This window comes from Pipistrellus kuhlii, unplaced genomic scaffold (assembly GCF_014108245.1).
Source record: "Pipistrellus kuhlii isolate mPipKuh1 unplaced genomic scaffold, mPipKuh1.p scaffold_m20_p_21, whole genome shotgun sequence".
In the NCBI taxonomy this organism is placed as follows: domain Eukaryota; kingdom Metazoa; phylum Chordata; class Mammalia; order Chiroptera; family Vespertilionidae; genus Pipistrellus; species Pipistrellus kuhlii.
Window position 1 is genome coordinate 10,150,487 of NW_023425520.1, and position 25,717 is coordinate 10,176,203.

Sequence of the window (25,717 nt, forward strand, 5' to 3'; positions counted from 1 at the left end):
TCTCTCACACACACTCACACTCACACTCACATACACACCCACACACACACTCACATACACACTCACACACACACAACACACACACTCACATACTCTCACACACACACATTCTCACACATTCACACACACACTCTCTCTCTCTCTCACACACACTCACACTCACACTAACATACACACCCACACACACACTCACATACACACTCACACACACACACACACTCTCTCTCTCACACACTCACACTCACACTCACATACACACCCACACACACACTCACATACACACTCACACACACACAACACACACACTCACATACTCTCACACACACATTCTCACACATTCACACACACAAACACATACATACTCACTCACGCGTGCACACACTCACACACACACTCTCACACACTCACACTCACATACACACACACTCACATACACACTCACACACACACTTACACACACATGCATATACACACTCTCACACACACACTCACACACTCACCACACTCACACATACACTCACATACACACACTTACCACACACACACTCACACACTCACATACACACATACTCACACACACTCACCACACACACTCACACACGCTCACCACACACACACTCACACATACACTCACTCATATACCACACTCACATACACGCACACACACTCATACACACTCACATACTCACATACACACTCATACACACACACACTCACACTCTAAGTTTTTTTTTAAAAAAACTCATAGTAAGAAACATCAGGTTTGCTGGGGGGGGGAGTGGGTAAAGGGGCAATAGGCACAGACTCCCAGTTAAAGATGACTGAGTCCTGAGCTGCCATGCTCAGTGCCGTGCACAGTGCCGTGTGCCAATTCCATCAAAACACCGGACTGTGTGCCAGTTCCATCACCAAACTGCGGGAAACCACAGGTGCTGAGTGTCAGCACACGCACGGACATTCAGACACTCAGACCTGAAAGCACACGCTCTACACACCAACACAAACAGACAGCGGGACTCACCCAGCCTTGTTACCGAGGACCCCGGAGCGGCCACTCCTCCCACGGCTCTCAGCCCCTCGGGAGGTCTTGTCCAGCCCAGTAGGAGGCTGGGAGGCTGGGGTGGGGGCTGCCAGAGCTTGGCCTCCCCAGGCTGGAGTCCGGTGGACCGTAGCCAGACCCAGCCCCAGGTCCCTCGGCGCTGCAGCTGGCAGCCTCTGCAGCAGTCCCCGCCCCTCCCGCCAGCACGGGTTCCCGCTGAGCTGCTCCATCTCAGCTGCACACTCTCCCGCGAGCCTGCCCATGGCTGCCCCAGGGCTCAACCACTCCTGGCCGGCCTTCCCTAAGCTGTGGCTGAAGCGGTGGGCCTTCAAGAGAGGTAAGTGGGCAGCAGCGAGCAGCGGGCACCGGCCAGCAGACGGGTCCCACCGCGAGCGCTCCTCGGCCTGGGCACGGATTGCCTGAGGCAGCCCCCGGCTCCTCGTCCCCGGGACCCCATGGGACACCCAGACTGTGGGTCCCTCTTGTCCGGGAGGAGACATCTCCCCAGGCTCCGCGTGACTTGTCTCAGGAGGTGCGTGTGCAGGAGAGGATTCACCTTGTAGCTCCTCGGGGCAGCCTCGTAGCGTCCTGGGCCCTGACACTGCCAGCTCTGGCGGCTGCCGGGCAGAGGCTCAGCAGAGCGAGCAGGGCTGAGACCCAGGGGTCCTGGTAGGCACCTCCCCTGAAAACACACACACACACATTGGACAGTGACACGCACCCCCGTCCTGGGCCTCAGTTTACCTCTGCGGTGGCTAGAGGGGCCCTTGTGTTATATCCTCCCGCCTGGGTGTATTGCTTTTGCAAAAAGGTACTTCTTCAATCTCAGGAGGAAGTTAGCCGTTGAAGATAAGCCGATGGTGTCCGGGGCCACGGTGTGTGGGACACTCTGTGATAGCAACACCACCCCCCCCACCACCACACACACACACACACACACACACACACACACACACACACGGCTCCCCCTACCTTCCCACAAGCGTCTCCGAGGCAAGCCAGCCCCCTGCTCGGCCTCAGCAAATTCTGGCCCCATTACGTGAGAGAGCTGAGGACTTGTTCAAGGTGGCAAAGGATGCCCACTCAAGAGGGGGTAATGAGAAGGTTCGTTAGTTCTTTTTCCTGCAGACTCCCTGAGAGCCCATTGTGCGCTTGGCACTCCGCTGGAGGAGATAGTGATGTCAAGGGACCTGAGAGTGGGGCTGGGGAGAGAGAGGGTGACAACTGAAGAGCAGTCATAATGATGGGAATTGCTGCCAGCTGTGAAGTCTCATGCAATTAGACTCAGAGAGGCTGACTGACTTGCACAAGGTCACACAGCAAGGACTAGCTAGAGGAACCGGCATTTAAAACCAGTTCTGTCCCAAGGCCACCTTTGAGGTATGTCCTGCCCAATGAACAAAGCTGCCAGTGCGGGCAGCTGGAGGGCCTGGGGCGGGTTTTTAAATCCACCAGTGGGTGGCAATGCTGCAGAATTGAATGCCTCAGCTGCAGATCAGCAGGGCACCCGCCTGTGACCCAGGTCCTCGCAAAGGCCTACCAGCTCCCGGTCACCCAGCCCGGTCAGTCTCCCTGCCCGGCTAGGCCAGCAGGTGAGACAGTGAGCTGTGGGAACCCGGGGTGGCTCTTAAACCGCTTTGTGGCGGCGGCTGCAGATGCTGCTGGAGGGAGAGGCTGCCTAGGACCTGAATCCGGGCTGACAGGCAGCGTCTTCAAGAGGATCTTGTCGGGGGAGGAGGGGAGCAGAGTGACTCCCCACGAGCGTCCTTCGTCTTTAGCCCTGGAGGGCGTAGGGAGAAGCCCTGTTTGTGTCCCTCTTAGGCTCTGTCACAGCTGCCTGGACCTTCCTGGGAAATGGTGGGGTTGGATTTGAGGAGGCAGACAAGCAGGGGGGTGGGGGACCTCCTGGGAGGCTCCTGCAGCGGGGCTGCCCTCCCCTTCTTCGCTGTCGTCCCCGATACCCCTCTGGCCACACGTTCCCACTCATTCCCCCAAGTACAGTACGTACAAACCTAATGAGTGCCTCCTGTGCCTCAGCTTGGCTTCTTTCTTACCTGGCCTCTCTGCCATGATTCTGACCCCATTCCATCTACATCTCTCACCGGCTCATCCCCTAAGAATGCCATCTCCTGCTGTAATTCCTCACTGCCTCTGGGCCCTGCCACATCACCTACCCCTCCCCCCCCAACTACCCATCCACCCCTTGTCCATCTATTCGCCCGTCTCACCATCCATCCATCTAACCATCTTCTATTCAACCAGCCAACTGTCCTTTATCCATCACCTAACTGTCCATCCATTCATCTGTCTACCCATCTAAACATCATCTACCTAACTATCCATTCATCTAACATGCATACATACATACATACATACATCCACCTGAGCATCCATCCATCTAACCATCCATCCACTCATTCACCCATTCATCCAACCAACCAGCCAGCCAACTATCTATTCATCTAACCATCCAACCAGCTAGCAACTATCCATCCATCCATCCATCCAACAATCCATTTACCCATCCAACCACCCACCCATTCATCCATCTAACACTTATTCACCCATCTATCCACTCATAAGCTCACCACAGAATGACCTGTTGCTTATAAGTCCTTTGCTTTGAGTTGGAAAAACCTAGGTTTACATCCAGCTCTGGTGTGACCTTGAGAAAATCAGTACATCTCTCTGAGCCTCAGTTTCCCCTTCTGTATAGTAGGGACTCAAAGGGTTGCTTTGAGAATATGAGAATGCAATTGTGTGAAGGCCTTATCACTAGCCCAGGCAATAGGAGTTGACTAATACACTAGCTGATTTGGGTAGTGTTGGTCTGTGGGCTGAAGTGTCTCCTGAGTTCAATTCTGATCAAGGGATGCATGCGGGAGGAAACCAATAGATGTGCCTCTCTCACATCCATGTTTGTCTCTCTCCCTCCCTTCCACTCTCTCTAAAAATCAAAGGAAAAATACCTTCAGGTGAGGATTAAAAAAACAACAGCATAAGATTCTACTTGGGGCTTGGAGATATGAAAGGGAATCAGATACAGAACCTGCCCTTATGATCCGGAGCAGGGGTCAGCAACCCTTTCATAAAGGGCCAGAGGCTACAGATATCCGGCTCTGAGGGTCATGTGAGCTCTGATTCAGCTCCTGGATTTTGCTGTTGCAGCAGGAAAGCTGTCATACAGAGGGCCTGGCTGTAGGCTTGGAGCCACATTGGGATGTTGGGACCCCTGGTGCAGAAGGGCACAAATGAACCAATTGCACTACCGCAGGCTGAGGGGAAGGGTGCGTCCTCTGGCACAGACTGTCCGCAGAGGACCAGAGTCCCCGTTGTCAGGCGGGGGGGAAAGAGTGGTGAGGACAGCCCCGAGGCACACGGGAGAGCACTGAGTGTGTGGGGGCAGTTGAGAGGGCCGTGACATCCATCCTGGTGTCACAGACTGAAGCTCAGGGCTCAGTCTACGACTGAATGACAGCCTATGACTCCATGACACAGAGACTGGGCTCAACATGCAACACCAGCATCAGAGTTGAGTCTGTCATCAGAATTTAGCTCAGCCTGTTCTGGGGTCAGAAATTTCTGTCAAAAGCCTAATTCATCTCTGGCCTTTCACCTTTAGCCTTTGGGTGGCAGACCTGCAGGGGGCAAATGCCAGGCATGAGTTTGTCTTTGGCCCCATGAACCCCTGCAGGGCACCGCAGGCAGGCCCTGCAGCCTCTCCAGGGGCCTCTGAGGACGTGGCCCAGAGACGGGTCTGCCTCTCCCTCCCAAGCTCCCATCAGCCTCAGGACCCTCCTCCACACCTGCTCTTTCTCACCCTGCAGCCTGCTTGCTTTATTGCAATATCCCCCTGAGTCACAGATGCTGCCCTGGCTTCAGGTGGGGGAGGGGCTCGATGCAGGCGTCGTGAGGGCAGAACAGGGTCCCTCTATCCGCCTGGGGGCGGCCGGGAAGCCGGGGTGATGGAACTGTGACCTGGCCACACCGTGAGGCAGCCAAGGGCAGCAAGGCTCACCTACCTTGGAGCAAGTGGAGCTGAAGCCTGCAGGCCCGCCCCACCATACTCTGAAAGGGGCCCCCACAAGTTTTTTTAGTTACAACTTCACTGAGATACAATTCACACACCATGTAAGTCACCCACTTTACGTGTGCAGGCCTTTAGTATATTCACAGCTCTGTGTAGCTGTCACAATGTTAGAATATTTCCACTCCCCCCCAAGAAAACAAACCTGTATCCTTTTCCTACCAGCCCATGATCCCCCATTCCCCACCCCAGCCTCAGGCAACCACTGACCTCCTTCCTTAGACCCTATAGATGCACCTGTTGTGGGCACTTCACACAGTGACTCACACACCACGTGGTCTTTGTGACTGGCTCTTTTGTTTTCAAGGTCTGTCCATGTTGCAGTGTGTGTCAGTGCGTCACTCGTGTTTCTGGCTGTATGGATGGAGCACACTTTGTGTATTCGTTTATCCATTGATGGGTATTCGGGGCTATTTCCGCCTTTTGGCTATTAGAAATAGTGCTGATATAAACAGTTGTGTTGGGGTAGACATACATATGAGATTATTTCTCTTGGGTAGATAGCTAGCGGTGGAATATCTGGGTAGTATGCTGACACTATGCTCAACGTTTAGAGGAACTGTCAAGCTGTTTCCCAGTCTTCTCAGTTTCCTGTATAGGTTTTTGGGGGGTGGGGGTTGCACACATGTATGTGTATATGTATACTCTTTTCATTCATTTATTCATCAAATGCGTTTATTTCTGCCTTGACTATATTTTGCCGTTTTTGCTTCCAAAGGCCCTAGCAATTTTGTATTCATAATTTTGTATTCTTTTTCTTAAAGGAGGCCTCCCCAAATTGTATAAACTTCAGCGTGCCCCCCACCCAAACTTGGGGCATCATGCAACTGGGAGGAGAGGGATTAGTGGGTATGACAGCCCTGTGCTGTCCCGCTCTCTCTGCTCACCACACATTGGAATAGAGAGGATTCCCTCGCCCCTCTCACCTGCTGACGGGCACTCAGGCTGCTTCCAGATCTTAGCTATGGTGAATGGTGCTGCTGTGAACATAGGGGTGCATCTGTCCTTTCTGATTGGCGTTTCTGGTTTCTTGGGATATATTCCTAGAAGTGGGCTCACTGGGTCAAACGGGACCTTCATTTTTCATTTTTGAGGAAACTCCATACTGTCTTCCACAGTGGTTGCACCAGTCTGCATTCCCACCAGACGTGCACGGGTTTCCTTTTTCTTCGCATCCTCACAGCACTTGTTCTTTGTTGATTTGTTGATGGTAGCCATTCTGACAGGTGTGAGATGGTACCTCATTGTCGTTTTGATTTGTATCTCTCCAATGATTAGTGACTTTGAGCATTTTTTCAATTGCCTCTTGGCCTTCTGTATGTCCACTTTCGAAAAGTGTCTATTTAGGTCATTTGCCCATTTTTTAAATAAAATTATCTTCCATTTGTTAAGTTGTATGAGTTCCTTATAAATTTTGGAGGTAAACCCTGTATCAGATGCATCGTTTGCAAATATGTTCTCCCATGCAGTGGGCTCTCTGTTGCTTTGTTGATGGTTTTGCTGTGCAGAAGATTTTTATTTTTATGTAGTTCCATCCGTTTATTTTCCCTTAGTTTCCATGTATCAATAAACGTATTGCTATGACATATGTCTGATATTTTGCTGCCTATGAATTCTTCTAGGATGTTTATGGTTTCCCGTCTTACAGTTAAGTCTTTTATCCACTTTGAGTTTATTCTTCTGAATGCTGTAAGCTGGTGGTCTAGTTTCATATTTTTGCATGAATCTGTCCAATTTTCCCAACACCATTTATTGAAGAGACTGTCTTGACTTCATTGTATGCTCGTGCCTCCTTCGTCAAGTATTAATTGAGCACAATGGCTTGGGTTGATCTCTGTGTTGTCTGTTCTGTTCCATCGGTCTATATGTCTGTTCTTGTGTCAGTACCAGTTTTGAGAACAGTGCTTTGTAGCATACTAATAACTTGATGCCAGGGCTGACTTGAGTGGCCAATGAACAAATTACTCAGACTCACGTTTCTGTGAAAGAGAGGCTTAGGGGCTTGCTTATTTTAGGAGTAAATAGCCCTGATTGCCTGCCTCCTTGGCTTTTTATTGTAACAGCAGCGTGAACTCAAATTAACCTCTAGATACAATAAGCATCCTTGAGAAAGCACAGGCTTTTACACGGTCAGATCTTTAAAGACTAGACAGAGATTCTAGAAAAACACCTGGGGGGGAGGGATCAGACTTGTTTGGAAAAGTAAAGGTAAGAGCTGCTGCCTTCGGCAAGGTCCCCTAAGGCCCCCCCAACCTTTGGGAGAATCCTCCTTACAGACATTTCAACCAAGTTCTATGCTTCCCCACATCTCCCGCTTTTTTGTTTTGCTGGCTGCAGAGGGAGGCAGCGAACTTCCTGCTTTGGAGGGTTGGGGTCTGCGAAGTGCGTTCACTGCTTGAGTTCTGATTTTATAGACTATAAGAAAAACAAAGAGAATTATAGTGACAGCAAGGGTTAGTCCGATAGGTACCAATTGGTTTTAGTAAACCATGTGGTGGGGTCTGTCCACTCTAAATGCTCCTTTATGATATTCCAAGCAGTAGTCTATTGATGGCAAGTAAGGACTCTAATTTGCCTAATTACTCTAAGTAATTTTTAAAGTAATTAAGTTTTTTATTAACATAACATAATTATTTTATAGATCAACCGAAAGACTTGTATACATACATAAAAGTACAACCAATGGACACAAAACTCTGGGGAGGGAGTGTATGTATTGGGAGGGGCAATGTTAAAATATGTACACAGATAATAATTTAATTTAAAAAATGTAAAAAAAATAAAAAAATAACATAATTATTTTAATAATCTATATTGTAAGAGGCTGGTGGTCATAACGCTGTAGTCACCAGGAGGCACATGGAGCACCTCTTGGTCCCTACTCCCCCCCTCGCCCAGCCCAGAACAGAAGTTCTTGGGGCACAGTGGGAGGCGGGCGCCTCATGCGATTCCGCACACTGGGCCTCTAGTGTGTACATAAAATCTTTGCTTCTTAGGCAAATACAGTAAAAACCTTTTTCCCCCCCTTACTTTTAGAAATAGGCTTATGTTTCCAATGGAAAATATACTTATATTTTTAAGAAGCATAACAGAGATAACATGACCTTGGCAGCTCCTAGGAGGCTGGAGAAGGGTGGGTGTGTCTGTGGGGGGACAGCAGGCCATGGGTTTGTTCCCTGGAATGCAGTGACTCCTGGGCCTCTAACGGCTTTAGTGTAAAAGTACCAGTTTTTTCTAACAAAGAGAGTGCCCCCACACTCACACCTTCCCCGCTGCTGCCATCTCTGCAGCCTATTCAAGGGCACTTTTGTAGCTCCAGTCCTTTAGGATGAATACTTGGGGAATTTAATAATTATTTCCCACATTTTTTCTTTCTGAGTAGACTAACAATATGAAATCGTGTATATAAGAAGAGATCTTAAAAACAGAAATAAAAAGTCCCTACAGTAAATGAACGAGTACTCACACACAAAAAAAAGAGAGACTGGGACATTAACTTAGAATCTTATTTTATACCAGTGGCCTGGTGCATGACATTCGTGCATGGGGATGGAGGGATCCCTCAGCCTGGCCTGCACCCTCTTGCAGACTGGAACCCTTCAGGGGATGTTCACCTGCCAGCTTAGGCCTGCTCCCTGCGGGGTCCTCTCTCTTAGTTTCCTGGTGAGTCTGGCTAGAGGTTCGACAATCTTATTTATCCTTTCAAAGGATTTTTTTTTTTTTTATCTCTATGTCATTTATTTCCTGCCTGGTCTTTATTATTTCCTTTCTTGTACTTTTCTGGGCTTTTCTTGCTGCTCTCTTTCTAGTTCTTTAAGTTGTATGGTTAGATAATTTATTACCAGTTTTTCTTGTTTTGGGGGGTAGACCTGTAATGTTTTTTGAGGTAGACCAGTTCCTTCTCAGGACTGCTTTCACTGTGTCCCATAGATTTTGAATTGTTGTGTTTTCATTGTCATTTGTTTCAAGGGTGTTTTTAATTTCTGCTTTGATCTCTTTGGTAACCCATTCATTGTTTAATAGCATGCTATTTAGCCTCCACGTGTTTGTTTTTTATTGTTTTTGTTGGAGTTTATTTCTAATTGTATGTCATTGTGATCTGAAAAGATGCTTGATATGATTTCAATCTTCTTGAATTTGTACAGACTTAGCCTGTGTCCCAATATGTGGTCTATTTTTGAAAATGTCCCATGTGCACTTGCGAAGAATGTATATTCCATAGCTTTGGGATGAAAAGTTCTGAAGATGTCAATTAGTTCCATCTGATCTAGTGAGTCCTTTTGGATTGCTGTTTCTTTGCTGTTTTTTTCTTTTTTCTTTTTTCTTTTTACTAGAAGATTTATCCAGTGATGTCAATTGGGTTTTAATTCCAGGTTGACGTTCTCCGATTTAGTTGTTTTTCTAGTCTGGCTCCAGGATGAGGTACATGACACAACTGCCTATTGGGGCCACCATTTTCTTTCCTCCTTCTCAAAACCATCATCTCATTTTAGAGATAAGAAAACTGAGGCCTGTGGAGAGCCATGCCAGATGCAGAATTCAGGGCTCCTCACACCTTCCAGCTCAGCCTGACACCTTGTCCTGCCTTTCTCCACAGGCTCTGAGTCCAAGCCATGTGTCCAGTCTTTTGACACTGGGGCTGCAGACTTGACCACCAGCAGCAGCTGTGGATCCTGGAGGCCTGGGCACCTGGACTTCTTCTCCACCATGGGGGATGAGCAGGCAGGTGTCTGATGCTGAGGCAGGCAGAAGCGAAGGCACCAGGACCAGCAAGTACACTTTACTTAGCACCTGCCTGTCACCAGGCACTTGGTGTGCACCATCTCAGGGGACCTCATTATAACCTGGCAAATTAGTTATTATCCCATGTTACAGACGGGGAAACTGTAATCATTTTGGAACAAGAAGGGAGAGGGAAGGGTGGGAGGGAGGAAAGATGGGCAGAGAGATGAATGGGTGCATGGACAGCTGGACAATGTATGGAAAAAAGGAAGGAAGGAAGGAAGGAAGGAAGGAAGGAAGGAAGGAAGGAAGGAAGGAAGGAAGGAAAGGAGGGAGTAAGGACAGATAGACAATGGATGAAAGGATGGATGGAAGGGTGATTGGATGGGTGAGTGGGTATGCAGACGATGGATGTAAAGGGAAGAAAAAGCTCACATGGGAGCTCTGAGCTGGAGCCACCTGCAGAGCGGTCCAAAGCCAGGCTGAGATGGCCAAGTCATACAGTCACACATCAGTCAGTGTAGCAGGTGGGCGACTCAGGGAAGGATGTGATTTCCCAGAGGGGGCTGACAGCGGCAACCATCTGCTGACAGTCCCCACAACATCTGGGCAGCAGGTCCTCACTGAAGGGATCTGCGTGGCATTTTACACTGCCCACCACTCTAAGGAAGAGCATTCTGTGTATCCACCTCTGTCATCCTGTATAAGAAAAGCCTAATGTGCAAATTGTCCCCTCGACCAGGAGTTCAACTGGGAGTTCCACCAGGGGGTGGGCTGGCCAGCCACCTGCCTGCGGCCCCTCCCTCTGGATGGTCCCACCCCAGCTGGCGGTGGCAGCAGGCAGCCAGGGAAAGGGAGGCTCCAGCTGGCAGCCAGCAGCCACGAGGGACCCTACCCATGCACAAATTTCATGTACTGGGTCTCTAATCTATATATATAAAAGCCAAGTGACCAGAACACCAGAACAGATCAGCATGACCAGTGGTAATGACACACACTATAGTGGCCAACCAGCCCCAATTGGCCCCCCCAAAACCTCTCCCAGCCCTTCCCCCAGCCCAGGCTGGCCCCCAATCAATCTCCCCCACCCTGATGGGGGAAGGGCCAGCCGGCCAACCTCCCATGTCCCCTCCCTCCACTAGGCAGGCCCCATCAGCCCCCATCCAGGCCGGCCGGCCAGACCCCACCCATGCACGAATCCATGCACCAGGCCTCTGGTTTCATATAAGAGACGCTAGAGCCAAGCAGGGAACTAATTGGCTCAAGTGTCAGGGACTATCCAGGATAAACAAGTAGGACAGAGATGCCAATTGAGTTACAGCTCCTTCCAGGGTTCTGGGCCTCTTGAGTAGGAGCCATGGGCTGCAGACAAACAGGCCAACAAGATGGTGAGGGAGAAACTGCCTGGGGGAGCAGTGAGACTCAGCAATGCAGGGAGGCTCTGCACCCAACACCTCCGTGTCTCAGCGTGGCACTCAGTCACCATCGCTGGAGGCAAGGGGAGCCATGGTCCTTGCCCCTCCTTCCCATTCCAGCCCCAGCCCTGTGAGTGCCACCCTGCACAGCCTCAGTTCCGTCCACATCTCTCCCTCCTTCTCCAGGCCCCTGGCAGAGGCCGCCATAACCACTCTCAGAGGTGTCCTCCCTGCTCCACCAGCTCCCGTCTTGCCCTCCTCCACCCACCACCAAGCCCATCTTGGCTCTGCATCTTGCATAATCTTTCCAAAGGCAAATCACAGCCCCTAAGTCCCTGCCACCACTGTGAGCCTGAAGGTTAAATTCTTAGCTGGCCCACCAGGCCTCCTGGTCCAGCCCAGCCCCTCCCTCCACATCTCCAGCCACCAGGAACTCTTCTCCTGCCTGCTTCTGGAGGTGCTGTGAGCTCTCAGGCTGTGGCTTCTGAACGTGCTGCTGGGTTTTCTTGCCTGAAATGCCCGCACCCATGGCCTCTGCCTACCCAACTCCCATTCATTCCTCGGGCTTCACGGCTGTCACTTCCTCTAGGAAGCTGGCCTTGATTGATTGATTCAATTTCACATTTAGTAGGACTTTTTATTGAAACCCTATGAACTAATAAGATGTAGATCATTTTAAGATACATGAAACGTGGTCCTGGCCGGTGTGGCTCAGTTGGTTGGCATTGTGTCCTGTATCAAAGGTTCGCCTGTTGGAATCCTGGTTATGGTACAAGCCCAGGTTGCAGGCTCATAGGAGGCAACCAATCAGTTTCTTTCTCACACATTGATGTTCCCCCTCACCACCACCTCTCTCTCCCTTCCTCTCTCTCTGAAAGTCAATTAAAAAAAAATGTATGACACTTGTCCAAAATGGACAGTTAAAGAAATAATTTTTATGTCATGTGGAGACTATTTTATGTGGTAGGAACTAGGGGTTTTTTGGTTGGGTTTTGGCTGTGGAAGCTGTCTAAAGGTTTCCTGGAACATCACCTATTGTAATTGCTGGATTTCATCCCCAAAGCTCCAGCAGCCAAGGGCTGCGTGGCTTGCCCAGAGAAAGGGCCCTGACTCCTGAAATAGGAAACTTGGGACATAAAGACAGTAACCACCTGATATCTGCTCCCACCAGTCGAGCAATGTGCAAACCTTGTCTCATGTTACCTGCAGAGCCATCAGCCCATTTTAGAGATGAGGAAACTGAGGCCCACAGGAACTTGGCCGTGGGGACACTGAGCTGGCTAATAAAGCCATAACAGGACTGCAGACCTTGAGTAAGGACTTTCTACCAGGCTGCCATTCGAGAACCATCCCTCCTGGTATTTATCTGCTATTTTATTTAAAACCGGCTCCCTTTGGCCATGGTGAGATAGTACAAGGGAAACAGTATGTATGCAGTTGCTTTGTGTGCGGTATTTAAACCTGCGCAGTGAGCCCATCTGCAGAGGGGGATCCCGGGCTGTCTGGCCTCTGGGTCTGCACGGGGAGCCCATTCCCCAAGGTTCTCCCTCCACGGCCCAGAGAGCAGAGCCTGAGCCAGCTGCAGTGATGAGTCAGAGGCCCCGAGAGGCCCCCGTGGGCCGGTCACACGTTCTCTCACCAGGAGATGCTGGAGGGAAGGTGTGGCCCCAGTGAAGCCTGCCAGTTCCTCCAGCAGTGTGCCAGCTGCACTGAGCGGGCATCCTGTGCCCTCCGCCTGCCACCCGGCTCTGGCCGGGTGCCCACGGCTGCCTCCCGTGAGGGACACCAGATGCGAGAGAGGGAGAGGGTCCCGGCCCAGGCCCAGAGGCTGTCCTGACGTGTTTATATGTATAGGAGGATGGAAGCCAGAACCACAAGGAAATGTTCGGGGCAGTGGCTGGGGAGAAAGGAGGTCGCTAGAGGCTGTGCAGGCACCCGGGGTGGGACTGGAGATCTGACAGGAGGCTGCTGCCAAGGTCCCTCCCAGGAGGCCAGGCGTTTTGACAGAGACTGAAGAAGGGGCCCTGGTGAGCCAAGGACAGAGGGCAGGAGGGGAGGCAGAGAAGGAGAGGCCGGGGAGGTGGGAGGGAAGCAGACCTGGGCACAAAGGAGAGATTCCGGAAGAAAGGAGGCCTGGAAAAGTGTGGCAGGTCCTTGAAAAATCAAAAATGCAATTACCATGCGCTCCAGCCATTCCACTTCTGAATATCTGCCCCAAAATCCTGGAAGCAGGGACTCACACGTATCGGCACCCCCAAGTCCAAAGCAGTGTTATCCACAACAGCCAGCATGTGGAGACAGCCCAGTGCCCCCAGCAGATGACGCATGCACACCACGTGCTCTGTCTACACACACTGTGCCGCCCACCCACACGGCGGCCTGTTATCCGGCCTTAAAAAGGAATGGAATCCCGCACTTGCGAGAACAGATACACCTTGACAACATCAGGCCAAATGACATAAATCAGACACAAAGTGATAAATACCCTGTGGTTTCCCTGAGAGGAGGTCCCTGGAGGCATCCCCTCCACAGAGATGTGGAGTAATGGTCCCCAGGGGGCGGGAGGGGGCGGGAGGGCGCGGGAGGGAGGAGGGAAGGGGAGTGGTGTTGGACGGAGACTGAGTGTCTATTTGGGAGGATGACAAGCTCTGGAGCTGGATGGTGGTGACATGACGTGAGTGCACTGAATGCCACGGAGCTGCACACGTACAAATGGCAGGAACTGGTCCACTTTCTCATGCATATTTTGCCACAATCCCAAGAATGACGAGGGAGAGGTCAGAATGCAGAGAGAGCCAAGTGGGTGAGGTCAGGAGAGCAGGCCGGGCCGCACGCTCTCCCTCCCTTACTCCGAGCGCGTGCGGCCTCCGCTGCCTCCTGCCAGCCAAGACTCCTCGGACCCAGAGCCTGGCTTCCTGTTAGCAGGTATTTTTCCACTTCGAACTGGAAACGTCCCCACCCCAGGTCTCTGCCGGAATCCCTCCCTTCTCCCTCATCCGGTAAAAAGACAGGCCGTGTCACATGGTCCGGGGGTAGGGTTGCAAGATTGCACAAATAAAATGACAGGACACCCAGCTGGATTGAAATGTCAAACATTGCCACATTTGTGATATACCTATACTAGAAAACTTACTTGTTGTTTATGTAAAATTCAGTTTAACCAGGAGTCCTGTATTTTATCCAGGAATCCTCTCCAAGGGCCCTCTTGCAGAATTCATGCAGGGGACACCCTCAGGCCACCAGCTGGGACAGCCCATTGAGGGCTTCCTGAGATCACATGACACCTGGGGTTTACCCATCTGGAGACGGTCCTAACAGAGGCCTGGAAAGGGACAGAGGGACACCTGGCCTAACCTCAAGAGGTTGGGACAAGAGCCTGGAGGGCATGCCAAAGTTGGGTTTTGTAAGATGAATAGGAGTTCACCAGGCTGACTCTAAGTGGGCTGGGAGAAAAGGGTCTCCAAGAAGAAGAAAAGGCAGGTGTTGCAAAATTGACAAACAGAATGACTGGGAGGAAGAGAGAGAAGGGCAAAGGTAGCAGGGGGAAAGGAGCAGAGATCAGAGTAAAGAAAGAACATAGAGCTTGGGTCCAGACAGACCAGAGTTTGAGCTTCGCTCTGCTGTTTACGGACTGCGGACTGCGTGGCTCTGGGTTAGTCCTTTCTCCTCCCTGCCGCTTTGTCTCCGGATCCGGAAAATACTGCCCCCTGGTGGAGCTGCTGTGGGAGACACATCTGCGCAGCTGGTGTCTAACCCTGCCTGGCATGCTCTGCCTCCTGGGTGGGAGGGAACCTGAGGCCACGCCTGGCCAGAAGCAGGGGCAGCCGACCCTGGAGCCTTTCGTACTGTGCTGTGCGGAGGAGCTGTGGCGTTAGGAGCAGCCGGGGAGCTAGGAGGGAAAGGCAGTGGAAGGAGATGTGTCCGAGTCCTCTCTAGGAGGGGGCAGAGGTGGGGGAGCTGAGCGAGGAGGGTGCGGGGTCTAGTACTGCAATTCCTTAAATGCTGAGAATGTGATCATCACGAATCTCCTTGCATTGCTTTTGAGTTGCTTTAAAAATTACATTAAGACGTTATCTTGATTCCTGAGTTTTGGGTCCCCCCTTCAGCTCTGTGCCTCGGGCAGATGCCACACCCTAGTCCCAGCGTGGTGGGGAGACTTAGGGCCAGGAGCAGCTGAGCCCCAAGCAGCCCGGAGACCAGGAGCCTGCAGGCAGCGCAGCAAGGACAGCGCTCCTCTGTGCGCTGGGCGCTCGCCAGCTTGCATCTGCAGCCTGATCTCCCCTGAGCCTTAAAGGAGCAGGGCGAGCAGCAGCGCAGGGCTACTGAGGACCATGGGTCCATCGGAAACTCAGAGGAGGCGGGAGCCCTTTGGGGGAATAAGGCCTAGAAGGCCCAGGTGAGACAGGGGCCTGTGGGACTGCCCTCCACCCGTGCCCCCCCACCCCTACCCCCTGAGAAGGCGCTGAGCTCAGGTGGGACAGAGGGATACGGGCAGGCTGGGTCTGGGGCCTCTGCTGCCTCCGCCAATGTGCTTTTCTTCCACCCCCTGCAGGAGGACGCGGTTCCGGGGCCGCTCGGGGACAGCACAGAGGACCTCAGCCTGGACTGGGGGGCCCTTCAGGGCAGCCAGTATCTCCAGGACCTGGGCCTCGAGGCCCCTGCCCACGGCCAGACTGGAGCTGCCGGGGCCAGGGACCCGCCCAGCGGAGCAGCAGGAAGCGGGTCGGCCTCCTCCGGCTCCGCGGGCCCCCGGGGCCGGCCGCGGAGGGGCAGCTGGGCGAGGCCCCGCAGCTGCTCGGACAGCTGGCAGAGGTTGGTCCCCGCCACGGAGCCTTCCGTGACCCCTCTGGGATCAGGGGCGTCAGCACCAGCAGAGGCAGCCCCCTTCCAGGACACACGTGCATGCCCACACGCACATCCACGTGCACGGGAAAACATGAGTGTGCGCAAGCCCCAAACGACACTGTGCACACACCGCGGGCAGGGGCGAGCCCACGTGTGCACGCTTGCCCACACACACCCAGTGTACCGCTGCCCACGTTCACGCACAGGCTGGCACATGCACTCGCTCTGACCCACATCTATTGGTTCACATGTCCCACTTCAGGACAGTGGCACGTGCATGCACAAAGCCACAGATGCCCTTGGAATCAAGACACACATTACCCTGGCTGGTTTGGCTCAGTGGATAGAGCATCGGCCTGCAGACTGAAGAGTCCCAGGCTCTATTCCAAACAAGGGCACATGACCGGGTTGTGGGCTTGATCCCCAGTGGAGGGGGAAGGGGTTGCAGGAGGCAGCCGGTCAATGACTCTCTCACATCACCGATGTTTCTCTCTCTCCCTCTCCCTTCCTCTCTGAAATCAATAAAAAAATATATATTTTTAAAAAGACACAAATGAATGCTCTACTTCACACACACCACAGTGGCAGCCCTAAAGAGTGGAGGCGGGTGCGTTAGCCACCACCCACCCAACCCCGCAACCCTCTCACCCCAACCAGAAAGCCAGTCCCTGTAAGAATGGGGGTCCGTGACGCACATGTAGCTTCAGCAAATCCACCAGCCTGGCTCCTCCCCGCGCCCCCTCTGATACAGGGAGATCTGGGCCCCGCTCCATGGCCAGAGTGCCATCCTCAGGTCCTCCCCTGCCCCCCCCCCCCCCCAGATGCTGGAGCCGAGCGGCCGGTGCCGGTGGAGGAGCCCTGCTGAGCCCTGAACCCCTCCCTTCTCCCCCAGGTGCAGCCTCGACGCCTCGGCCGTGAGTGAGGGGCCGTGTCTCCCGCGGACGCTGGCTACCCTTGCTCTGAACCTTCCTGGGGAGAGTCCGCAGGCCTGGACCAAGGAGCGTCTCTCTGGGGGCGGGACCCCAGCGGAGCACCCAGGCAAGGTGGGTGCGGCCTGCAGCCGCCCGTCAGTCACACTCCTCCGCGGGGGAGGAGAGCCTCACCATGGGACACCTGCCATGGCGGGTCCGTGCTGGGGCCCACGCCTGGGGAGCCCTGACGTTGCAGCCGGGCCTGAGGATCCAGAGCGCAGCCCATTGGCCGGGGGAGGGGGCTCGGCAGGCGGCCTCGCAGCGGGAAGGGGGGAGTCTGTGCTCGGAGTCTGCACCCCGAGGCCTCTTCTCAGTCCGGTCTCCGGCCCACACCGGGAGGGAGAGCCGAGCGCCTTGGCTCCTGGCTGGCCTGCGGACGGGCTGGTACTGGAACCTCACTCACAGTGGCAGGGGCAGGGGCAGCCCGGGCAGGGGGCCGGCGGCACACCTCTGGGGAGGGTGCGGGTGCGGCTCCAGCTCCGGGTCTGGCTGCTGGGAGCCCACTGCCCTGTGCCGGGGGCGCCCGCCTGGGTCGGAGCCTTCCTGCAGCCCTGGCACCGCCGGCTCAGTGAGCTGCTTGTTCCCGCAGGAAGGTGCCGGCCTGGAGGAGAGGGTGAGGTCACAGTCGGTGCCCGTGACCTTGGATGAGATCAGCGCCGTGGAAAGCTCTCGGGCTTCCGAGGTGCCCGCTCGAGCTGCCCAAGGTAGCCAGGCCGGGGTCCCGCACTCACACCGAGCAGGGCGCTGGGCCCGGGGATGTGGAGTCCTGGGGGAGGGGTTCCAGAGCAGGGGAGGGCCTCTGCCCCTCCCTCCCCTCCCCTCCCCTCCCCTCCCCTTCCCCACAGGTCTCGAGCCAAGGCCCCACCACCGCCATGGCCTGCCTCCCTTCTCACTCTGACTCTCTCTTTGGTCGCCCCCTCTTGTCTCAGACCCTGGGTCCTGAGAGTTGTGTCTCCCAATGTCAGGCAGGCCTGCAGGCCAGACCCACACCGTGAACTGAGACAGTGTGCCTCCTCCAGCCACTGGACACACACACACACCCTGACACACACACACACACCCTGACATATACACCCTGACACACACACACCCTGACACACACACACCCTGACACACACACACCCTGACACACACACACACCCTGACACACACACACACACCCTGACACACACACACCCTGACACACACACACACACCCTGACATATACACCCTGACACACACACACACCCTGACATAATACACCCTGACACACACACACCCTGACACACACACACACCCTGACACACACACACCCTGACACACACACACACACACCCTGACACACACACACACCCTGACATAATACACCCTGACACACACACACCCTGACACACACACACACCCTGACACACACACACCCTGACACACTCACACACACACCCTGACACACACACACACCCTGACATAATACACCCTGACACACACACACCCTGACACACACACACACCCTGACACACACACACCCTGACACACACACACACCCTGACACACACACACCCTGACACACTCACACACACACACACACACACACACCCTGACATATACACCCTGACACACACCCACCCTGACACACACACCCACACACCCTGACACACTCTCACACACACACACACACACACACTCACTCACTCACACACAACACATCCTAAGCTCTTGTGAAAAGCTGGGGATACCTCCATCCCTGCCCTCTTCCCTCTCCCGCCTCTCCCCCTGAGAGTGGCAGGGCCCGGGGCCATCTCCAGTTCTGCAGGGCGGTCAGCGGCGCCCCCTGCAGGAGCCGGGGTGGGGGCGCTCCTCCCGCCCGCGCTCCTGACATGGGTCACTCCCAGGCCTGGAGCCCCCGGGGCCGGAGCGCCTGGAGGAGGACCGCGTGGAGCCAGATCACCTGTGAGTTCTGCCCCCGCCGGGAGGAGCCCAGGACCGTGCCGGCAGCCACGGTGCCTCTCGGTCCCCATGACCTCATCCTCTCCCACCCACCTTCCCCCGGGGAGGGACAGGCCCTCCAGAGGTTCCCACAGGCCGCGGGCGGGCCGGGCTCCTGGGCAGCGTCTGCTTCAGGACCACGGGGTGGCCACCCCTCTCCGGGGGGCAGGCTGTAATGGGCGCTGTCATTCCCGCCCAGGCTGATGGTGCAGCAGGTGCTGCGGGAGCTCCGCCAGTACCATGGGTGAGCGCAAGGAGGTGGCGAGGGGCGGGGGAGGACAGGAGTGGGCACAGGGGACGGGGCGGGATGGGGACAAGTGCGGGAAAGGACAGGCAGTAGGCGGCTGCGGAGAACACAGGGTGGAGGACAGATGTGGAGGGACAGGTAGAAGAGGAAGGGGTGGGAGTCAACAGGTGTGGGGGGGAATGGGGCAGGACAGGTGGGAGGGGGGCATGGGAGGGGAGGCTGGTAGGAGGGGGGCTGGTGGGAGGGGGGCCAGCGGGGAAGGGAGAAGGGCCATGGAGGGAGGAGAGAGCCGCGCTGGCCACGAAGCCTCTGCAGATGGAACCGATGCATCGCCGCCAACACTGCGTCTGTTAGGAAAGCTCCCGGTTCGCTGATTCTGTTCCACCCGGCGTGGCCCTGCCCTCTGTCGGAGCACATGCCTCGATGACCACACATGCAAGCCCGCATGGAGGAAGGGCGGGCTCTGGGGCCATGGCAGCGGGCAGCGGGCTCACACCTAACCGCAGACACCCTGGGGGAGAGGGCGTGGGGTGGGGAGGGGCTGCTGACCGGAGCCTGTCCCTCTGGTCCTGCAGGGCTCAGCAGAGGGCTCACCTGTCGGTCAGCCCCAGAGAAGCCCCCTCCAGCCTCACCTGGTTTGAGTTCCTGTCTGAGTAAGTAGGCAGAGCTGCTGGGGGTGGGGGGGGGGAGAATTGGGGGACGGGTGGGAGGGGGGGAGAGACTGCGGGCGGGGCAGGTGGGAGCCCAGCACAGCTTTGCACAAGCGCTACTGGCAGCCCTCGGACCCTGGCCTGGGCTGGGGGCAGGAGCTGGGGGCCCCATCCTCTTGCTGGAACCACCAAGGGCAACAGCAGGGGTGAGGGTGGGGCTCCTCAGACACCTGGGGTGAGGGAGGAAGGCTTCCTGGAGGAGGTGGCAGCTGGGACTGGGCTCTGAGGGAAGGTCCAGTTCGCCAGTCAGGGGCTGAGGATGGGGGAGAAATCAGTGCCTTCTGGCCTGGGGACTGGGGTCAAGGTGGGCTGGGAGGAGGGACAGCGCAGGAAGTCAGCAGGGGCCAGTCACCTCTGCAAAGCTGAGGCCACAGCCGCCTAGTGACTGAGGACGGTGAGCACAGATGGCGGGGCAGGCAGGGTGCAGGCTGGGGGTGCAGAATCCCCGCCAGGGAGCAATTCTGCCCAGCTGGGCTTGTTTGCCATCGACCTAACAAGTATTTATTAAGTAAGATGTGCCGGTGATCAGGCGAGCCAGGGCAGTGATACGGGGAGGGAAGGAGGGCAGGGTTTGAGAGAAATCCCGCAGGAAGAACAGGCAGGATTTATGGGCTCATTAGATCTGGAGGGGGGGGGGGTGATCAGAGGGAGAAGCAGGGATGGCAGCCCAGGCCCATCAGGGGACCTCAAGCTTGAGATCATGTCCTTGCCCACCTGCAAACCCAATCTCTAGGGTCCCTGGGACTTTGCAAACAGCTTCAGATGTCTGATGAGTGAGAGAAGGAGGGAGAGAGGTGGGGCAACAGAAGAGGTGGAACAGGAGGAGGAGGCCACAGGGAGGTGAAGGCAGGTCAATTCCAGGATTGAAGTGCAGGACTGGCTCAGAATGGCCCTCTGACCCTGCTGCTCTCCCCTCCCCCACCTTCCCACCCTCAGGAGCGAGGACGGAGCCAGCAGCATCGAGAGGAGTGACAGGGGCACCACCAGGGTGAAGGGCAGACTCAGCTCCCTCCGCAGTCGAGTCACCAGGCACAAGGACAAGGTCAGGGGGTAGGGCAGGGCCCCTCTGCCTGCCTCGCACGTCAGCGAGCCCTGGCCCTGGAGCCTGCGATCCTCAGTCTCCCCTCTGTCCCCAGGGAAAAAGCCCGGGCCCTTTGAAGGACAAGGATCAGGATGCGCGAGAGAGAAGGGAGCGTGTCGACGGCCACCAGCTGTCCCGAGGAGCCGCCTCTGGCCACTCGGCCTGCCCCCCGAGCAGCCCTCCCGCGCTCAGCCCCGGTAAGTCTGTCCCGCCTGTCCCCGCGGGCGGCAGGCCCTTCACTTCTCTAAGCCGCTCCTGTGGCCGCCTCCGCTCTCTGCACTCCTGCCCCATTCCGCCCTCGCCAAGGGCGGGCGGGCTGACCGTGGCTCCTGGAGAGCACCAGCCTCCGTCCCCAAGGGCAGGGACCGTTTGGTTAGCGGGGGGCCCCCAAATTCCCTTTCAAGTTTCACGTTGGTCGTTATCAAAATCCTCTTGCGAAGGGTGAACTCGGGCAGGGAGTTAGCTGGCGAGGGCTGCAGGCGAAGTCCTCCGTGCGGCCTGTTCTCTCTCAGCTCCTCCCGCAGGCTCTAGGGATGAGGTCAGACAGCCTGGGTCTCTCTCCGTGCGTCTGGCCGCCCCCGGGCCTATGGCCGCTGAACTGCAGGCTCATATCCTGTCTTGCCTGCCTGTGTGCCTGTCTCCCAATGTCCCCTTTCCTAAAGGACGCTAGTCGGCCACATTGCATTAGGGGCCCATCCTCCTCCAGTGCCACCTCATCTGAACATACGACGTCAGCAATGACCCCCTTTCCAAATAAGTCCACCTTCTGAGACACTGGGGGGACGAGGACTGCAACCTCTGAATGGCAGTGTTACCAGGAAGGGGACTGGCCCGGAGTGGGTCTGCCTAGGGCCTTGGTCGGCAAACTCATTAGTCAACAGAGCCAAATATCGACAGTACAACGGCTGACATTGCTTCTGAAAGCCACATTTTTTAAACTTAAGCTTCTTCTAATGCCACTTCTTCAAAATAGACTTGGCCAGGCCGTGGTATTTTGTGAAAGGGCCACACTCCAGGGGCCAAAGAGCCGCATGTGGCTCTCGAGCCGTGGTGTGCCACATGAGCCTAGGGCCAGCTGGTGCTGTGTGGGCTCTTGACTTGGTGTGGGACATATTTCACAGCAGGAGTCCGGGGACCACGAGGGACCGTTAGTAAAGCTGGGGCAGGAAACAAAGGGCTCAGCGTGGAAGCAGCAGGAGAGCCAGGCTGGGCCGTCCTCACTCTCGGGGAGTCAGGGAAAAGGGGGCCGTGGGGCCAGGCTCAGGGCTTAGCCCGGACGAGCTGCCGCTGCCCATTGCTCCCCGGGTTGCAGGTTCCTTAACGTTCAAGAGATGCATGTCTGTGGGGGAAGGAGAGGGAAAGGGAGGGGCGGGGCCGCTCCCCGAGGAAGAGCGCGGGCTGGGTCCTTTGTCTCGAGGCTGAGAGAGAGAGAGAGAGAGAGAGAGAGAGAGAGAGAGACTCTTCCTGAAACGGTAATACAGCCGTCCAGGTGTGGGGCCTTGAACCGGTGGCGGATTCTGAAGGCCTCTGACTTTCGGGGAGGCTTCCCTCCCCGTGTCTGTCGTGGTAGACGAAGTCTGGCCTTTTAACTGGCTTCTAATAGTTGGGCCCGCCCCCATCCCCAGTTTCCTAACAGCTTCGGTCCCTTAAGACAGTGTTTTTCAACCTTTTTTGGGCAAAGGCACACTTGTTTCATGAAAAAAATCACGAGGCACACCACCATTAGAAAATGTTAAAAAATTTAACTCTGTGCCTATATTGACTATATATAAAGTAATTCTCTTGAATAGGAATCAAATAAACACAAAGAAAGTATTTTATAATTACTTTATTATGAAATATTAAGTAAACAAAATAGTGAAAAATTATAAAATTCTTGTCTTGTCTGCACCTACGGCACACCAGGCAACATCTCGCAGCACACTAGTGTGCCGCGGAACAGCGGTTGAAAAACGCTGCCTTAAGAGGCCTGGAGCAGGAGACAGTGTCTCTTCAGGAAGAAATGAGCCCAGCCAGCGTTTCTGGGATCAAATTCTATTTCCCACAAGTTTCCAAGATCCAGGGACAAAACCCGTTTATCTCTCGGAGCACTGTGCATGTGGGGCTTCTCTCTATGAGCTATCCCTGCGGGGGAGCACTAGTGACCGGCGGTGACATTGTGTGACTTACTCCCCAGCCAGCCGCGGGCTCAGGCAGGGCCTCCCACCTAACAGGCGCAGGGCAGACTGCCGCTCGCCGCAGCAGCCACGGAGCAGAGGGCGGCTGCTTCTTTGGGAAGTAGCTTTTTGGGGTGACCTTTCTCTGTCCAGGAATTCTCTGTTGCCCCCTCCCCCAACCCTTGGTGTCCAGCCAGGAGGTCCGAGGGGTGCCTTGGCCGGGGAGCTCACAGGGTGCTGTGGGCCACCCTAAGTCCCAGGCCAGGGCCACCGAGTCTGACTGTCCCTCTTGGGCCTAAGCAGGTGGGGACACTTGGGGTTTCACAGCCCGGGAGTGAATTCCAGAGAACAGGGAGTGCCGGCTCTTCACATTTGGGCTGTGAGCCTTTCCTAGGTCCCCGGCCAGGAGCCTGGGGTCTCAGTCCCCTCCCCGCACTTATAGAAGCTGGGAGCCCTCTTCAGCCCCCTCCTCCGGGCCCCGGGATCAGGAGCCGGACCACCGGGAGCCCGGGAGCTGCTGAGAAGGCATCTTCTCCTGTGGCCGTGTGCTCGGCCCCGCTGTCGGAGTCTGTGCACCGGCCGCCAGCAGTGCAAGGCTAAGACAGGAAATGGACCAGGACAGGAGAGAGGGGCAAGAGGGACAACCCCCGTGTACCCCCCATGCACCCCAGATGCAGGCCAGAACAGCTGCTGAACAGTACTTCCTGGTGAAGTACTAGATATTAAGGATCACATTTAAATTTTGGGTACAAGCCTGACACTGTCATTGATTGCTTTGAGTGGCTAGCAGAAACCATTGAGCAACCAAGTCTAGAATACAATGCCAGGCAGGGCAGGAGCCATAACTAATGTTTTATTTTGTTACAGGAAAAATCAACACTAATTATGTCCTCTAGAGGAACTAACTCCTAGGTAGAAATTTTAACATTATAACAAACCAACAGGCTAAGCTTCAAAATGGCCCAACTTGTAACTTGTAGCTGGACTATTTTGCTGCATTTTGGCAATACAGTATACCCCAACTTAAGAGTGTACAACTATCTTAGGATGCTTAACGTAACTAACTCCTCCTACCCCTCCATGGGGGGACCCCCTCTTTCCCCTAAACTATTAATTCTAGATGTAACGGAAGATGCAAAAAGAATAAAGAGGGTCCCCTTGTATCTTTCACTCAGCTTCGCCTTAACCTCTTATACTAGTACTAGAGGCCCGATGCACAAAAATTCATGCAAGCGTGGGCCTTCCTTCCCTGGGCTGGCTTCCCTCGGGCCGCCCATAGGCATCCAGGATGGGCTGGCTTCCCTCTGGCCCCGGCTTTTGTCAGGAAGGACATCTGGAATGACACCCGGTCTAATTAGCATATTACCCTTTTATTATTATTATAGATGACCACAGTACATTGGTCACAATGTAGCAACCAACATTGGAACAACACTACTTACCAAACTCCAACTTCAGATTCCACCAGGTTGCTGTTGTTGTTTTCGTTAGAGTGATCTTCCTATTTTCGGATCCAGCTCAGGACACCCTATCGTTAATCATCCTGTCTCCCGTCTCTCTGGTCTGTGACGGTTTCTCAGCCTCTTCTTATTGCTCATGACCATGACAGTCTTGAGAAGGATTAGCCATGTGTCTTGTACAGTGTCCTCCAGTCTAGCTTTGTCTGATGTTTCCTCATCATTAGACACAGGGGTTATGGTTTGAGGAAGGCAAACCATAAACAGAGGGCAAGTGCAATGATCATGACATCCCTGGGGATGCTAACCTTCATCCCCTAGTTAAAGTAACGTCTGCCAGGTTGCTATTTTTCCTTCTTCCTATTCTGTTGTTTAGAAGCCAGTCACTCAGTTGGGTCTACTCTCAGGTGGGAAGAATTCAAGCTCCAGCTCTTGGAGGCATTTGATTTTCGAAATAACCCTTTGAGCTCAGGGAAGATTCAAGCTTGTGTGAAAGAAATTACGTAGGTAGCACTTAGCATGGTGCCTGGTATGGAAGGGCAATGGTAGCATCTATCGTCATCATCACTCTTTGTTGTTGTGAAGGCAAAGCTAGCATTTCAAGCAGAGCACCTAAGCCTGGGCTTTGCCACAGCCCCCACACCTGTCTGAAGAGGCTCGGGGAGCCAGAACAGCTGTGTCTCATTCCCTACAGGCTGAGAGCAGGCACCTCCAGGTATAACTCACCACAAGCTCATCCACCATGGGAGACGTGCAAAGCCACACATCACTCCCTGTCCCCTAGAGCAGTGTTTCCCAAAGTGTGGTACGTGCCCCCCAGGGGTACGGGAAGAGTTTGGTGGGGATAGGCACTGCACCGTGCTTAGCTGCGCCTGATTCTATGTTCTCATGAGTGCGAGGGGTACTCAGCGTTACGAAAATTATAGGAAGGGTACACATATGTCAAAGGTTTGGGAAACACTGCACTAGAGGAAGCAGCCCACAGTGAGTGACACAGAACAGGGAATGACTCAGTCTCAGGTAA

At 54.6% G+C, this 25,717-nt stretch overlaps 1 protein-coding gene across 1 annotated transcript; it reads left to right on the forward strand.

Moving 5' to 3' along the window:
- The first annotated feature begins 1,277 nt into the window (after positions 1-1,277).
- Positions 1,278-23,836, forward strand: LOC118725889 (rho guanine nucleotide exchange factor 18-like). The gene is made up of 11 exons (XM_036450093.2): positions 1,278-1,376; positions 9,724-9,848; positions 15,816-16,075; positions 17,001-17,151; positions 17,669-17,783; positions 18,949-19,006; positions 19,242-19,286; positions 19,865-19,942; positions 20,936-21,041; positions 21,136-21,277; positions 23,679-23,836. The coding sequence occupies exons 1-11, from the start codon at positions 1,301-1,303 to the stop codon at positions 23,834-23,836; spliced, it is 1,314 nt and encodes a 437-aa protein (XP_036305986.2). The 5' UTR covers positions 1,278-1,300.
- The last annotated feature ends 1,881 nt before the right edge of the window (positions 23,837-25,717 follow it).

Coding starts and splice junctions, on each gene's coding strand:
- LOC118725889 (XM_036450093.2), top strand. CDS start 1,301: ATGGCTGCCCCAGGGCTCAACCACTCCTGGCCGGCCTTCCCTAAGCTG. Junction 21,042..21,135: donor TCACCAGGCACAAGGACAAG/GTCAGGGGGTAG, acceptor CTCTGTCCCCAG/GGAAAAAGCCCGGGCCCTTT. Junction 21,278..23,678: donor CCCTCCCGCGCTCAGCCCCG/GTAAGTCTGTCC, acceptor CCGCACTTATAG/AAGCTGGGAGCCCTCTTCAG.